Raw genomic sequence first — 13,894 nt, forward strand, 5'->3', positions numbered from 1 at the left:
AAAATGTTACCCCTCTTGACCTGTTTTAAATCTATTCAACACTCGGGTTTCAGTTTAAACATCTCTTCCTCCAAGAAAATTTTTCCTGATTCCTTCTGGACTTTTAATTAGATACTCCTACCATGTGCTCCAATGCACTTCCCATGTAATAGCATTTTTCTCAATATTGTCCGTTCAATATCTTCACGTGCTAGGAAACTATAGTGAATGCAGAGATTGTAGGTGTCTCGCTCGATAGTGAATCCTTATCTTCTGGTTCGCAGAGTACTCTGTAGTTTTGTTTTGTTTTGAGTAAGTGAATCCAAATGAAATAGTACCCTGTTCTTAATACTGTATGGATCCCATCCAGGTTCATTCCTTTTCTTCCTCATTTTCTCTGTCTTGTCTTTTTTATATTTTGGATAGTTGAAGTCAGTCATTTTCTCTGTCTATTCATTCTATTTCCCCAGGCTCTTCATCCCACTAGCCGTCCGATCCCATCTCCATAATTCAGTGCTTCTCCTAACGTCTCTTTTCCCTACCCCAAACCCTGGAGATGTACAAGATCCTACCTTTCACGCCAAATGAAGAAAATATTTTAAAAAGAAACACGAATCAATTTCCATTACCTTTTTCTTCAAAAGATACCTGGCGAAACCAACGAACACTTTTTTTTTTTAAGACGGAGTTTCGCTCTTGTTGCCCAGGCTGGAGTGCAATGGTGCGATCTCGGCTCACTGCAACTTCTGCCTCCAGGGTTCAAGCGATTCTCCTGCCTCAGCCTCCCGAGTAGCTGGGATTACAGGCATGCGCCACCACGCCCGGCTAATTTTGTATTTTCACTAGAGACGGGGTTTCTCCACGTAGGTCAGACTGGTCTCGAGCTCCTGACTTCAGGTGATTCGCCCAGCCTCGACCTCCCAAAGTGCTGGGATTAGAGGCGTGAGCCACTGCGCCCGACCCCAAGCAAACAGCCACCACTCAGCCAGCTATTCCGCAAACTTCCTCGCATCCACACAACACTTCCTCCTCCCTTCCCCGGAAACGGAAAGAGGAAAGGAAAGGTAAGGCCCACAACTCAGGGCCTAAGGATCCGTTTTCCTCAGGTTTCCTGATGGGCGGGGCCGAGTGGCCGGCGCCGACTGGCCGGGAGAGCCGTCGCTCTTGGCCGACTCCTCTTCCTATTGGCTTCCCCGGGCACCGCCCCCTGAACAGGGCGGGAGATTCGGTGTGCCGCACGCAGGCTTCCCATCCCCCAGCTGGCCTGCAGGGCTCCTTACCTCCGCCGTCGTCGGGCGCGAATTACTAGAAATTGGCTTCTCCCATTGGGGCCGAAGGTGCTTTCCCTGCGGCGGCGACTCAGCGGGGTGTCGTTCGGCCGGCTTGAGGCGGCCGGATCGGCGCCTGGCGGAAACCTAGCGGTGAGTAGTGGGATGTCGGGGCAGCCTGCCTCCCTCTTCTGCTTAGCTCGCGGCTTGTGAGGTGCGTCCAGGTGCACACAGCCCCGCCTCGGAGCTTGGCCCCCAGCGTCCCACGTCGCGCATGTCAGGGCTTTCCCTCGGCACTCGGGGCATGGTCTCTGCGCCTCGCTGCCTCCCACAAGCTGCCCGGGGGCTCGAGAACCCCTTGCGGGTGGAGCGCAGCCAACTGGCCAGAGATTGAAGGCGCAGGCCAAAGTCCTTTAATACTTGAGGTGAGAGGCTCGCTCTGGGAGGACCTTTCGTTAGTCTGCCCAGCAGTTAAAAGCCTTTTGTGAAAGGGACGCCTAATATTAACATACCTGATTCCCAGCTTACGAAGCCCTCTGGTTGGAAAAGGAGAACTGTGAAGATCTGTAACGAAAGTGGTAAAGTGCCCTGTGAGGTATGAAGAGGAAGAGATCGTGTCCCAGAACCAGTGTAGCTAGAACCTTTGATGTCATCCCAGCCTGGAGGCACCAGTGTGTCCTGCTAACTAACTGATCGGTCACCTTGGAGCCACGTTTGGCTGTAAAATGTTGATAAGCCAGGCCCTTTTGGTAGAGCTTTTTAATCAAAAAGATGTTGAGACGTTACTTTTCATTTTACAATTGAAATCCTAATAGAATCGTTACACTTTCCCCCAGTTAAATTGCAATCTGAAGAAAAATAGCACGGCCCTACACCGTTATATAAGGGCACTGCACGTTAAACGGGCATCATCACTTATTGAGCAGTTTTTCTGTTAGATGTTGAATGAGTTAGAGATGTACAAGAGATCTGCATGGTGAAGTTGAAGTTTAAAGTAAAAATATCTCAGTGTGTACTGCATTAAGGAGCTAAAAAAGAAAAATGTTAAAGAAAAAAATACCGGTAATTGGCAGCATTCAGTGATGCTCTTTTATACATCAGGCATATGATTTCGTTTAATCGTCAGGACTTTGGACAAAGTCACACAGTTATAAAGTATGGAGTGGAGATTGGAACTCACGTTTCTCTGATATTAAAATTGGTGGTTAACCACTAATCTATCCAACCTTCTTTTTCAAAGGATTATGTTTTTAAAAATTGCAGCAGATCTTTCATTTGCTTTCAAAGGAGAGTGTGTTGCTAACACTTGGTGCTGCTGAATTGCCTTGAAGTTAACTCCTTGAAAGGGGTTGACTGATAAGCACCAAGGCAGTGCCTTGAAGGGTCATAATGGTCCCTAAATATTGCATTTTATTGTGTGATTGTTAGGTTTTTTGTTTGTTTTTCAGGAACTGTTAGAAAGGAAAGAAGGAAACGTTTCTCATGAGGTCTTTGTAGACATTTTCTTTAATTTGGTGATTTTGTACTATTTAGTAAGATGCTCCAAAATTAGAAAAGGAAATGTTTGTATAAATGCACTTGGCTACAAACAAGACTGAGGCTGCCTCTGTCCAGGCAATTCTTATATAGAATACCATAGGGAAGTTGCCTAGGACAATACTAAGTTGCCTAGAATATTTGTTTTTAAATTTTCCTAGAAAATCTCGTCCTCCCATCCCCAAGAACAACTAAACTTTGGCCAATAAGAATTATGTAACAGACCTTTACTTGCTTTTTGCTTTGATTACCAGGAAGCTCAGAGCCAAAAATTCATTGTGTGATTTTATTTTCTGCTTTCCTTTGTAGTACACAGCAGCGTATAATTAAGTAAAATAATGTAGATTATGCTGACTCTGGCCATGCTCTTTGAAGTATGCTTGATAGAACTAGTAATGTTTCACCCAATGAACTGGAAAGTTAGAGAAACTATAGAATTCTTTGGACATTCTATAGTTATGGGCTATAGAATACCCTAACCCTAACTGACATGTAGAGAAATAACTAGACCTATTATGAATGGTTTTCAGAGGTCAAAACAAGCATTTAGCATTCAGCACAGTAGTTCACACCTGCAGTCCCAGCACTTGGGGAGGCTGAGGTGGGCAGATCACTTGAGCTCAGGCCAGCCTGGGCAACATGGTGAAACCCCGTCTCGACAAAAAAATACAAAAATTAGCGAGGCTTGGCATTGCACACCTGTAGTCCCACCTACTCAGGAGGCTGAGGTGAGGTGTTGCAGTGAGCTGAGATCACACCACTGCACTCCAGCCTGGGTGACAGAGATGAATGACCCTGTTTCAAAAAACAAACAAAAAAACCCCCACAAAAACAACCCAGAACAACAAAAAAAACAAGCATTTAGGATAACATTTTTATTTGATGGCAGGAGAGGTATGTGGTGTAATAGAGTGATCAGGAAGTTAGTAATCTGCCAGGTACAGTGGCTTACACCAGTAATCCCAACACTTTGGGAGGCCAAGGCAGGCCGATCATGAGGTCAAGAGATCGAGACCATCCTGGCCAACATGGTGAAACCCCGTCTCTACTAAAAGTGCAAAAATTAGCTGGGTGTGGTGGTGCACACCTGTAGTCCCAGCTACTTGGGAGGCTAAGGCAGGAGAATCTCTTGAACCCGGGAGGTGGAGGTTGCAGTGAGCTGAGATTGAGCCTCTCTGCACTCCAGTCTGGGACACAGCAAGATTCTGTCTTAAAAAAAAAAAAAGAAGGAAAAAAAGAGAAGAAGTTAGGATCAGTCAGACCTGGATTTCAACCCTAATAGACTTTATAATTGTGTGTATTGGCATTAATAATTTAATGAGTTATTAATATTTAATGAGTTAGCCTCAGTCTACTCATTTGTAAACTGGGGACATTATATATATAAAGAGAGAGATGCAAAATACCTATGTGAGAGAAATTGAGGATTTAATGAGCTGGTGTACATAAATGTGCCTAATACAGTGCCTCACAAACAGTGCCCTCAAAAAACCTGTTTCTTTATTTTATACAAATATGTAAATGGATTAAACTTTTTCTCTAATATACCCAGATTCCCCATAATAGGAAGCAGTATCATGACTAGAAAGAAGGCCCAAGAGGACATGTTTTACAAGCAGTGGTCATAAGTTATAGATGAAGTATTTATTATCTTTATTTTTTATTTTTATTTTAAAATTTTCCTTCATATCATAGCTAAGTCCACAATTTTTTATTTTTTGTTTAAACAAATTTTTTTGACCTGGTGTGGTGGCTCACTCCTATAATCCCAGCACTTTGGGAGGTAGAGGTGGATAGATCGCTTGAGCCCAGAGATTTGAGACAAGCCTAGGCAACATGGTGAAACCTCATTTCTACAACAAACACAGAAGTTAGTCAGGGGTGTGGTGGCACAAGCCGGCAGTCCCAGCTATATGGGAGGCTGAGGTGGGCAGATCACCTGAGCCCAGGAGGTCAGAGTTGTGGTGAGCCAAGAGTGTACCACTGCTCTAGGCGGCAGAGCCCAGACCCTGTCTCAAAAAAAAGAAAAAAAAAAATTAGAGACAGGGTCTCACTCTGTTGCCCAAGCTGGAGTGCAGCAATGTGATCATAGCTCAATGTAATCTCGAACTCTGGGGCTCAAGGAATCCTCCCACTTCAGCCTCCAAGTAGACTATAGGCACATGCCACCACTCCCAGCTGATATTTTTTTTTTTTTTTTTTTTTTTTTTTTTTTTTTTTTTTTTTTTTTTTTTTTGATAGAGGCAGGGCCTTGCTATGTTGCCAGGCTTGTCTTCAACTCCTGGCCTCAAGGGATCCCCCTGCCTCAGCCTCCCAAAGCACTGAGATTATAGTCATGAGCCACTGCACCCAGCCCAGTATTTATTATCTTTATACACAAAGTATGAACCTCATAGAGTTGTGCAGATTAAATGAGAATACATATGGAGTACTCAAAACTATGTCTAGCACATTGTAAGTACTCAAATTTTGTCCTCCTATCTTCCCACTCCATCCAGATGTTCTCAGTATCTAGGGCTTCCTGGCCAAATGGGTAATGGTCTTTTTGTCCTTTACTATACCATTATAACAGCTTTAGCTTTGTAAGGTCTACATGTTATCTATTTATCATGCTTGTCAAAACTTGTGGAACTTGTTTTGCCCCATTGCTTTCATTTTTCTGTTAGCTGACCCTGACTGAGTTCTTTTTCCAATTACAGGTGACTCTGTCTGAATTTTGCAGCTGCAGAATGTGTAGTACCTTAAAAGGTAAATGAAAAGTGAAACAAGTCATTTAAGCATGTTGCTTGTCAAAATGAAATTTGGTAACATTGAATTAGTTCTCTTCCTGCAGATAATGAACTCAGAAGAGATAAATGGCTGGTGGTGGTGCCCGTGCCTGTAATCCCAGCAGTTTGGGAGGGTGAGGTGGGAAGATTGCTTAATTCCAAGAGCTCAAAACCAGCCTGGGCAACATAGTGAGACACTGTCTCTACAAAAAGAGGAAAACCTGCCAAGCATGGTGGCATGTGCCTGTAATCGCAGCTACTTCAGAGGTTGAGATAGGAGGATTGCTTGAGCCCAAGTGGGTGAGACTGAGGCAACACAGTGAGACCCTGTCTCAAAAAAAAAAAAAAAAAGAAAAGAAAAGAAAGGGAGGGAGGGAGGGAGGAAAGAGAGACACAGTCAATATTTTCTCTTGCCAAAAGAAAAGGTGAAAACAAGATTGTAAGAAAGAGAGAAGAGAAAAGAAATCACCAAGACACCAAGAACACTGAATCTTAGTTTACATTTTTTGGGTAAACTGATTAGCTGGCAACAGTTAAAATCATCATTAGTTATTTTCAGGCCAGTAGCATAATAAGTTCTGAAAGTACATTTTGTCAGACTAGCCACAGTTGATCAAACTTTTGCTTGCCAAACTCTGGAGGTTTGTTCAGTGAGGAACTGAGTGTTAAGTGTTCGAAAGATTTGTGTTTACTGTTTAGTTACCAAGATACCTAGAAAGCCATATTCATATTTGTAAAGTTGTTTGGTAAGCATTCCATAAAAGTAAAGGGAGGTGCTTGAGGGTTTTTTGTACAGGTTTGGGACACAAATGAAGTTTAACAGACTCCCCACAATTGACTGTAGCTTTCTAGTGAACAGATAATATAATCCACCAAACCGTTATTCTTTGTTTGGCTGTCACTTTTCTAAACACTCATATATTAACCACCCCATTTCTGTTAATGTGCTTATCTAGATTGGTTGGAGCATTCATTAAAACTTGAATTGTTTTTCTGAGTATATTTTATTTTTTTCTGAGTATATTTTAGCTACCTTGATAGGATTTAGCTCTTCTCAAATCTCAGACATCTCTTCCCCTCCCCAATTTTTTAGATAAAGAATTGAGTTACCTACAGTCGAATATATAGTAATATAGTAATGCATAATATATTTTTTATACTTAAAAGACTTTAAAATATTAGATAAAGACATGTATTCATTATGTGAATGTTTAATTTGGTGGTTGATATGAATTCTTCATCACTGTTGAGTAACTTACTGTTTTTGTTTAGGTTGGCAACAATGAGTAAACCAGAGTTAAAGGAAGACAAGATGCTGGAGGTTCATTTTGTGGGAGATGATGATGTTCTTAATCACATTCTTGATAGAGAAGGAGGTACTAAGTGATTGTACAATTTGAAGAGATGCTTATTATAATGTTTAAGGATTATTTCACTTTTAAAACTTTTAACATTTTATTTTGAAAACATAGCACAAAGGATTGATCTAGTTAGTAAAACTAAATAAAACTGCTTTAATTTTAGTTTAATTCTTTCAAACTTTAATTGAAAATGTTCAATAAAGCCTAATCTAAAATGAAATGCTCAGTAGCGGTAGTCACTGATAACTACCCATTGTAATTTAAAATATGTGCTTATTTTGAACCCTAAAATACACACTTTCGAGATTGTGGGGTTTTTTTGTTTTGTTTTTTATTTTTTAACTATTTATATAAACTGTGGAAGAGTGGTCAGTTTTAATCAAAGAGAAAACCTTTTTTCCCAGCTTTTAAGTAATGACAATATAAATATTATAATTTCTTTACTTATTTAAATGTAATGTTTAGAAAGAATTTATACCTGTCATGCTCTAATTCTTTGGATGTTCTTATAGGAGCTAAATTAAAGAAGGAGCGAGCTCAGCTTTTGGTCAACCCCAAAAAAATAATGAAGAAGCCAGAATATGATTTGGAGGAAGATGACCAGGAGGTCTTAAAAGATCAGAACTATGTGGAAATTATGGGAAGAGATGTTCAAGGTATTTGAGGGGGTGAAATATGCACTCATGTTTCTGCTAGTAGCAAAATTGCTTTATAAGATACACAAAAGTAGTCTGGTAGGTTAAACAGTGGTGTTCTATATTATCGTGTTTCTCATTTAAAAAGCATTTGCTTCAATTTCTCCACAGTTCTTTTTTTTTTAACAACCAGTCCTGCACATAGTTTTCAGTAAGAAGGAATCTATAGACCAACCATTCTAAAGTTATTTTCTTTTTATTTTATTTTTTAAATTTTGCCGGGATACATGTGCAGAATGTGCAGATTTGTTACATAGGTATACATGTGCCATGGTGGTTTGCTGCACCTTTCAACCCGTCATCTAGGTTTTAAGCCCTACATGCATTAGCTGTCTGTCCTGATGCTCTCCCTCCCTCCACCCATTCACAGGCCGTGGCGTGTGTTGTTCCCCTCCTGTGTCCATGTGTTCTCATTTTTCAACTCCCACTTATGAGTGAGAACATGCAGTGTTTGGTTTTCTGTTCCTGTGTTAGTTTGCTGAGGATGATGGCTTCCAGCTTCATCCATGTCCCTGCAAAGGATATGATCTCATTCCTTTTTATGGCTGCATAGTACTCCTAAAGTGATTTTCAGTATGTTTGTTTATTTATTTATTTATTTATTTATTTTAGAGACAGGGTCTCTGTCGGGATGCCATGGCAAAAACAGCTCACTGTAGCCTCCAACTTCTGGGTTCAAGAGATCTCCCAACTTAGCCACCTGAGTAGCTAGTACTATTTTTAAGATATTTATTTATTTATGGCCCGGCTTGGTGGCTCATGCCTGTAATCCCAGCACATTGGGAGACTGTGGCAGGAGGACTGCTTGGGCCCCAGGAGTTTGTAACCATCCTGGGCAACATAGTAAGATCCCGTTTCTACAAAAAAAAAAAAAAAAAAATGTTTTTAATTAGCTGGAAGCTGGGTATGTGGTGGCTCATGCCTGTAATCTCAGCACATTGGGAGGCCAAAGCAGACTGATCGCTTGAGTACGGGGGTTTGAGACTAGCCTGGTGTGGTGGCACACACCTGTGGTCCCAGCTACCAGGGAGGCTGAGGTGGGCGGATCACTTGAGCCTCGGAGGTTGAGGCAGCAGTGAGCCGTGATCATGCCACTGCACTCCAGCGTGGGCAAGTGAGACCCTGTCTCAAAAAAAAAAAAAATTATCTGAGCATGGTGGTGTGTACCTATATATTGCCTCCCAGTTACTTGGGAGGCTAAGGCACAGGATTGCTTGAGCCCAGGAGGTTGAGGCTACAGTGAGCTATGATTGCACCACTATACTCAGCCTGGGTAACAAATCAAGACCCTAGGTCAAAACAAAACAAAAAAATATGTTTCTAACTTATTTAAAATAACTTTCTAAAGCAAGTTACTTTATTTTTACCTTGATCTTTACAGAACTAGGAGGAGCATTTCAAGAAGTAGTGTTCTAACCCAGGGATGCTGGTATTGTGTGTGTGGCTTTAATTTTTATATCAAAGCCAGATTCCTGCAAGATTATTAACATAAAACATTTTTTAGGCTTGAATTATATTTTAGTTAGGTTTTTCCTGGGTACAAGGAACACAGATCCCCACAACCTAGCTTAAAAAAATAATGACAAGGAAAGAAATCTATATTGTTGGGCACTAGGAGAGTTGGAACTGGGACAGTGTAAAAAACTGAGGAACTGTGCTTTCATGAGTCTCTGGGTCTCCCTGTGTCATCTCTGTGCGTCTGTTCTGATTTCTCTATGCCACTTACTTTCTTCACGTACATGTGCTTTATTCTCGCATACTTATAAATGTCCATCAAGTTCCCAGTGTTAAATAATTTGGTTTTTCAGTTCTCCCATTCTAGATTCTCAAGAGTCGATTTAGCTCAATTCATTTTTAAAATCTCGACATAGAAATAGCATATAATTGGAATACCCACAGATGAATCACTGTTGAGTTATCTGTGCCTATTACTTAGTTCATTAACTATGGGGGTAGAATCATATCCTCCCTGTATAGAGTTATACAAAAAATGACCACTGCTCCTCAATAGATTTAGTGGGCTGGGTAGGGTCTCCTATCAACTATCTACAGCTAGACAGTTGACATTTTTTGAGGATATTCCAAATAAAACTTGGTGTTCTTGACTCCCTATTATGCCAGGCCTAAGAAGAGATTGAAAACAGTATTCCAAAAATGAAACTTTTATCATAAGAATCGTTTCTTTAAAAAGTGGTATGTTTGTTGTAGAAATTCAGTGCTTACCAACCTTTCTCACATAACAGCACTCACAGCAAATGATATTTGGAGGCACAATGGAGTAAATAGAGGAGGATGCTGCAGACCAAGGACAAATACCCCAGGGCCCTACCCCTGCTACTGGCCTTGACTGGCATCCTCAAAGGCCTGAGAGAATCAGTACTCAGCACATGTGAAACCCATACCTTTTATTTATTTATTTATTTGTTTATTTATTCATTCATTCATTCTTCACACTGGTTGGGGAGCTTTGCCTTATTTTTTTGCATCACGCCCTGTGTTTTTCAACCTTTTTAAAATTATTGTCCCTTAATTAGACTTTTTAGACATTTTCTCCTAATCACTTTTTCCCACCCGTAAAATTTCAGTACTATATATATGCTGTATATCTGTTTATCTACACCTGTAGTGTAGTTGCAGCACCTGTAGTTGCAGCTACTCAGGAGACTTAGGTGGGAGGATCACCTAAGCCCAGGGAGACTAAGGTTGTAGTGAGCCTTGATTGTGCCACTGGACTCCAGCCTAAGTGACAGAGTGAGACCCTGTCTCAAAAAAAAAAAAAAAAAAAAAGGCAATACTGGTCAACCAGGTGATCTCCAGCAAACTTACATTCAAAGACTCCAGTCTTACATCAAAATCAATCACTACTGCATTAGTTACACTAATAAAAAGTGTTTGTTTGAAGGGCCACAGACTATTATATTAATAATGTCAAAGTCTTTTTTCCACACTCCCCCCTGTACCAAGATCCAGTTTTACCCAGTTGGGAGAAGTATTGTACCTGTCAAGAATGCCTGCTTTACAGAACATGGAACCGTTAACATTTCAGTGTGTATCTTCTGTCTGTTCATACATGCGTGGGCACACATAAGCTTGCAACATTATGTTTATAATAGGCTTTTTGCAATTAATAATGTATCATATATACATTACTCTGTCATTAGACATTCTTCCACAATAAGAGTTTTGAAATATATTGCCAAATATCCTCCTAAAGTTTATACAGATTACACTATTTAATCATAGTTACATCTTCCTAAAGACTTGGTTTTGGCCAGGCGCAGTGGCTCACGCCTGTAATCCCAGCACTTTGGGAGGCCAAGGCGGGTGGATCGCCTGAGGATGGGAGTTCAAAACCAGCCTGGCCAACATGGTGAAACCCCGTCTTTACTAAAATACAAAAAATTAGCTGGGCGTGGTGGTAGGCACCTGTAAATCTCATTTACTCGGGAGGCTGAGGCAGGAGAATCGCTTGAACCCAGGAGGCGGAGGTTGCAATGAGCCAAGATGACACCATTGCACTCCAGCCTGGGCAAAAAGAGTGAAAATCTGTCTCAAAAAAAAAAAAAAAAAAAANATCATAGTTACATCTTCCTAAAGACTTGGTTTTGGCCAGGCGCAGTGGCTCACGCCTGTAATCCCAGCACTTTGGGAGGCCAAGGCGGGTGGATCGCCTGAGGATGGGAGTTCAAAACCAGCCTGGCCAACATGGTGAAACCCCGTCTTTACTAAAAATACAAAAAATTAGCTGGGCGTGGTGGTAGGCACCTGTAAATCTCATTTACTCGGGAGGCTGAGGCAGGAGAATCGCTTGAACCCAGGAGGCGGAGGTTGCAATGAGCCAAGATGACACCATTGCACTCCAGCCTGGGCAAAAGAGTGAAAATCTGTCTCAAAAAAAAAAAAAAAAAAAAGGAATCCCAAATCCTGTCTCTACAAAAAAATTAGCTGGGTGTGGTGGTGTGCACCTGTAGTCCTAGCTGCTCGGAAGACTGAAGTGGGAGGATGATTTGAGCCCAGGAGGGTGAGGCTGCAGTGAGCCACAGTCACACCATTGCACTCTAGCATGGGTGACAGCAAGAATTTATCTCATGCACACACAAAAAAATTTAGCATCTGAACCATTTTAAGTGTATGGTTCAGTGGCATTAGGTACATTCACACTGTTTGTAACCAGTCTCCCAAATTTTTCTCATTGTACAAAAGTGAAATGTATTCATCTGTAGATGGACAGTTGGGTTGCTTCCACCTTTTGGGTATTGCGAATAATGCTAGCTGTGAACATGGGTGTACAAATACCTTTTTGGGACCCTGCATTCAATTCTTTTGGGTATATACCCGTAAGTGGAAATGCTGGATCATGTGGTAATTCTATTTTTAATTTTTTAAAGAACCACCATACTTTTTGCACAGTGGCTGCACCATTTTACATATCAACCTACAGTGTACAAGGGTTGCAGTTTCTCCAGATTCTTACCAACACCTATTTCCTTTAAAAAAAAAAAAAAAAAAGTAGCCCTTTTAATGGATATGAGGTGATGGTTTTATTTTCTTTTAAATTTAACATATCATGAAATTTCTCAGAGATAAGTCTTCGGACAAAAAGAACTGTAATAGCTAGTGGTATTGCATTCTAATATATAAACAATGTATGGTTTTCTATATGATACTTTTGGATTGTTTCTAACTTTTTATTAGTGTAACTAATGCAGTAGTGATTGATTTTGATGTAAGACTGGAGTCTTTGAATGTAAGTTTGCTGGAGATCACCTGGTTGACCAGTATTGCCTTTTTTTTTTTTTTTTTTTTTGAGACAGGGTCTCACTCTGTCACTTAGGCTGGAGTCCAGTGGCACAATCAAGGCTCACTGCAACCTTAGTCTCCCTGGGCTTAGGTGATCCTCCCACCTAAGTCTCCTGAGTAGCTGCAACTACAGGTGTGCACCACCATGCCTGGCTAGTTTTTGTATATTTTGTAGAGGTGGGGTCTCACCATGTTGACCAGGCTGGTCTCAAACTCCTGGGCTCAAGTGATCTGCCAGCCTTGGCCTATCCAGAGTGCTGAGATTGCAGGCGTGAGCCATTAGGCCCAGCCTGCTTTTTTTTTTTTTTTCAATTTTTAAGATAGCATATCCATGATGCATCAACTGGAATTTTCCAGTTCATTTTCCTCCAGTAAACTGATAACTTAATGATACTTTTAATGCTATCTGAGTGTAGTAGGCTTTCATGTTTCTCAAATTTTATCTTAAATCTTTTACAGTTTCGCATTCGTACCTTATTTAAAACCAGTCATTTTAGTTAATAACTTTTTCAAGTTTATATTTTGTCTATATTTGACATAGAGACAAAAATAAATTATATAGACCCGGCGTGGTGACTCATACCTGTAATCCCAGCACTTTGGGAGGCCGAGGTGGGCAGATCATGAGGTTAGGAGATCGAGACCATCCTGGCTAACATAGTGAAACCCCGTCTCTACTAAAAATACAAAAATAAAATTAGCTGGGTGTGGTGGTGGGCACCTGTGGTCCCAGCTACTCGGAAGACTGAGGCAGGAGAATGGCATGAATCTGAGAGGCGGAGCTTGCAGTGAGCCTAGATCGTGCCATTGCACTCCAGCCTGGGTGACAGAGTGAGACTCTGTCTCAAAAATAATAAGGAAGGTGGCATTTCCAACTGAGGTACCAGGTTCATCTCACTGGGGCATGTCGAACAGTCGGTGCAGAACAGTGGGTGCAGTCCACCAAGCAAGAGCTGAAGCCAGGTGAGACATTGCCTCACCCAGGAAGTGCAAGGGGGAAGGGAATTCCCTTTCCTAGCCAAGTGAAACTGACACAACTCCTGGAAAATCGGGTCACTCCCACCCTAATACTGCACTTTACCAAACAACACACTGGGAGATTATATCCCACTCCTGGCTCCGAGGGTCGCACGCCCACAGAGCCTCCCTCATTGCTAGCGCAGCAGTCTGAGATCTAACTGCAAGGCGGCAGCGAGGCTGGGGGAGGGGCACCTGCCATTGCTGAGGCTTGAGTAGGTAAACAAAGCAGCTGGGAAGCTCAGACTGGGTAGGGCCTGCCGCAGCTCAAGGAGGCCTGTCCACCTCTGGGGACGAGGCATAGCCAAACAACAGGCAGCAGAAACCTCTGCAGATTTAAATGTCCCTGTCTGTCAGCTTTGAAGAGAGTAGTAGTACTCTCAGCATGGAGTTTGAGATCTGAGAACAGACAGACTGCCTGCTCAAGTGGGTCCCTGACCCCTGAATAGCCTAACTGGGAGACACTCCCT

The 13,894-nt window shown here is 41.7% G+C and overlaps 1 protein-coding gene across 3 annotated transcripts in view; it reads left to right on the plus strand.

Moving 5' to 3' along the window:
• Positions 1-869: 869 nt before the first annotated feature.
• ORC2 (origin recognition complex subunit 2) overlaps positions 870-13,894 on the plus strand; it is a 58,987-nt gene continuing 45,962 nt past the window's right edge. Inside the window, exons 1-4 of one of the 3 annotated variants that reach the window (XM_017876042.1) lie at positions 870-1,400; positions 5,483-5,531; positions 6,824-6,927; positions 7,425-7,568. In XM_017876042.1, the coding sequence (XP_017731531.1) occupies positions 6,834-6,927; positions 7,425-7,568 (238 nt within the window). In that variant the 5' untranslated portion in view covers positions 870-1,400; positions 5,483-5,531; positions 6,824-6,833. Of the gene's footprint in view, positions 1,673-1,810; positions 1,843-5,482; positions 5,532-6,823; positions 6,928-7,424; positions 7,569-13,894 lie in introns of those variants that run through there. The other 2 variants (XM_017876051.1, XM_017876061.1) reach the window with 2 other exon arrangements.

The sequence above is a fragment of the Rhinopithecus bieti genome, unplaced genomic scaffold (assembly GCF_001698545.2).
Source record: "Rhinopithecus bieti isolate Rb0 unplaced genomic scaffold, ASM169854v2 scaffold_980, whole genome shotgun sequence".
NCBI classification, from domain to species: domain Eukaryota; kingdom Metazoa; phylum Chordata; class Mammalia; order Primates; family Cercopithecidae; genus Rhinopithecus; species Rhinopithecus bieti.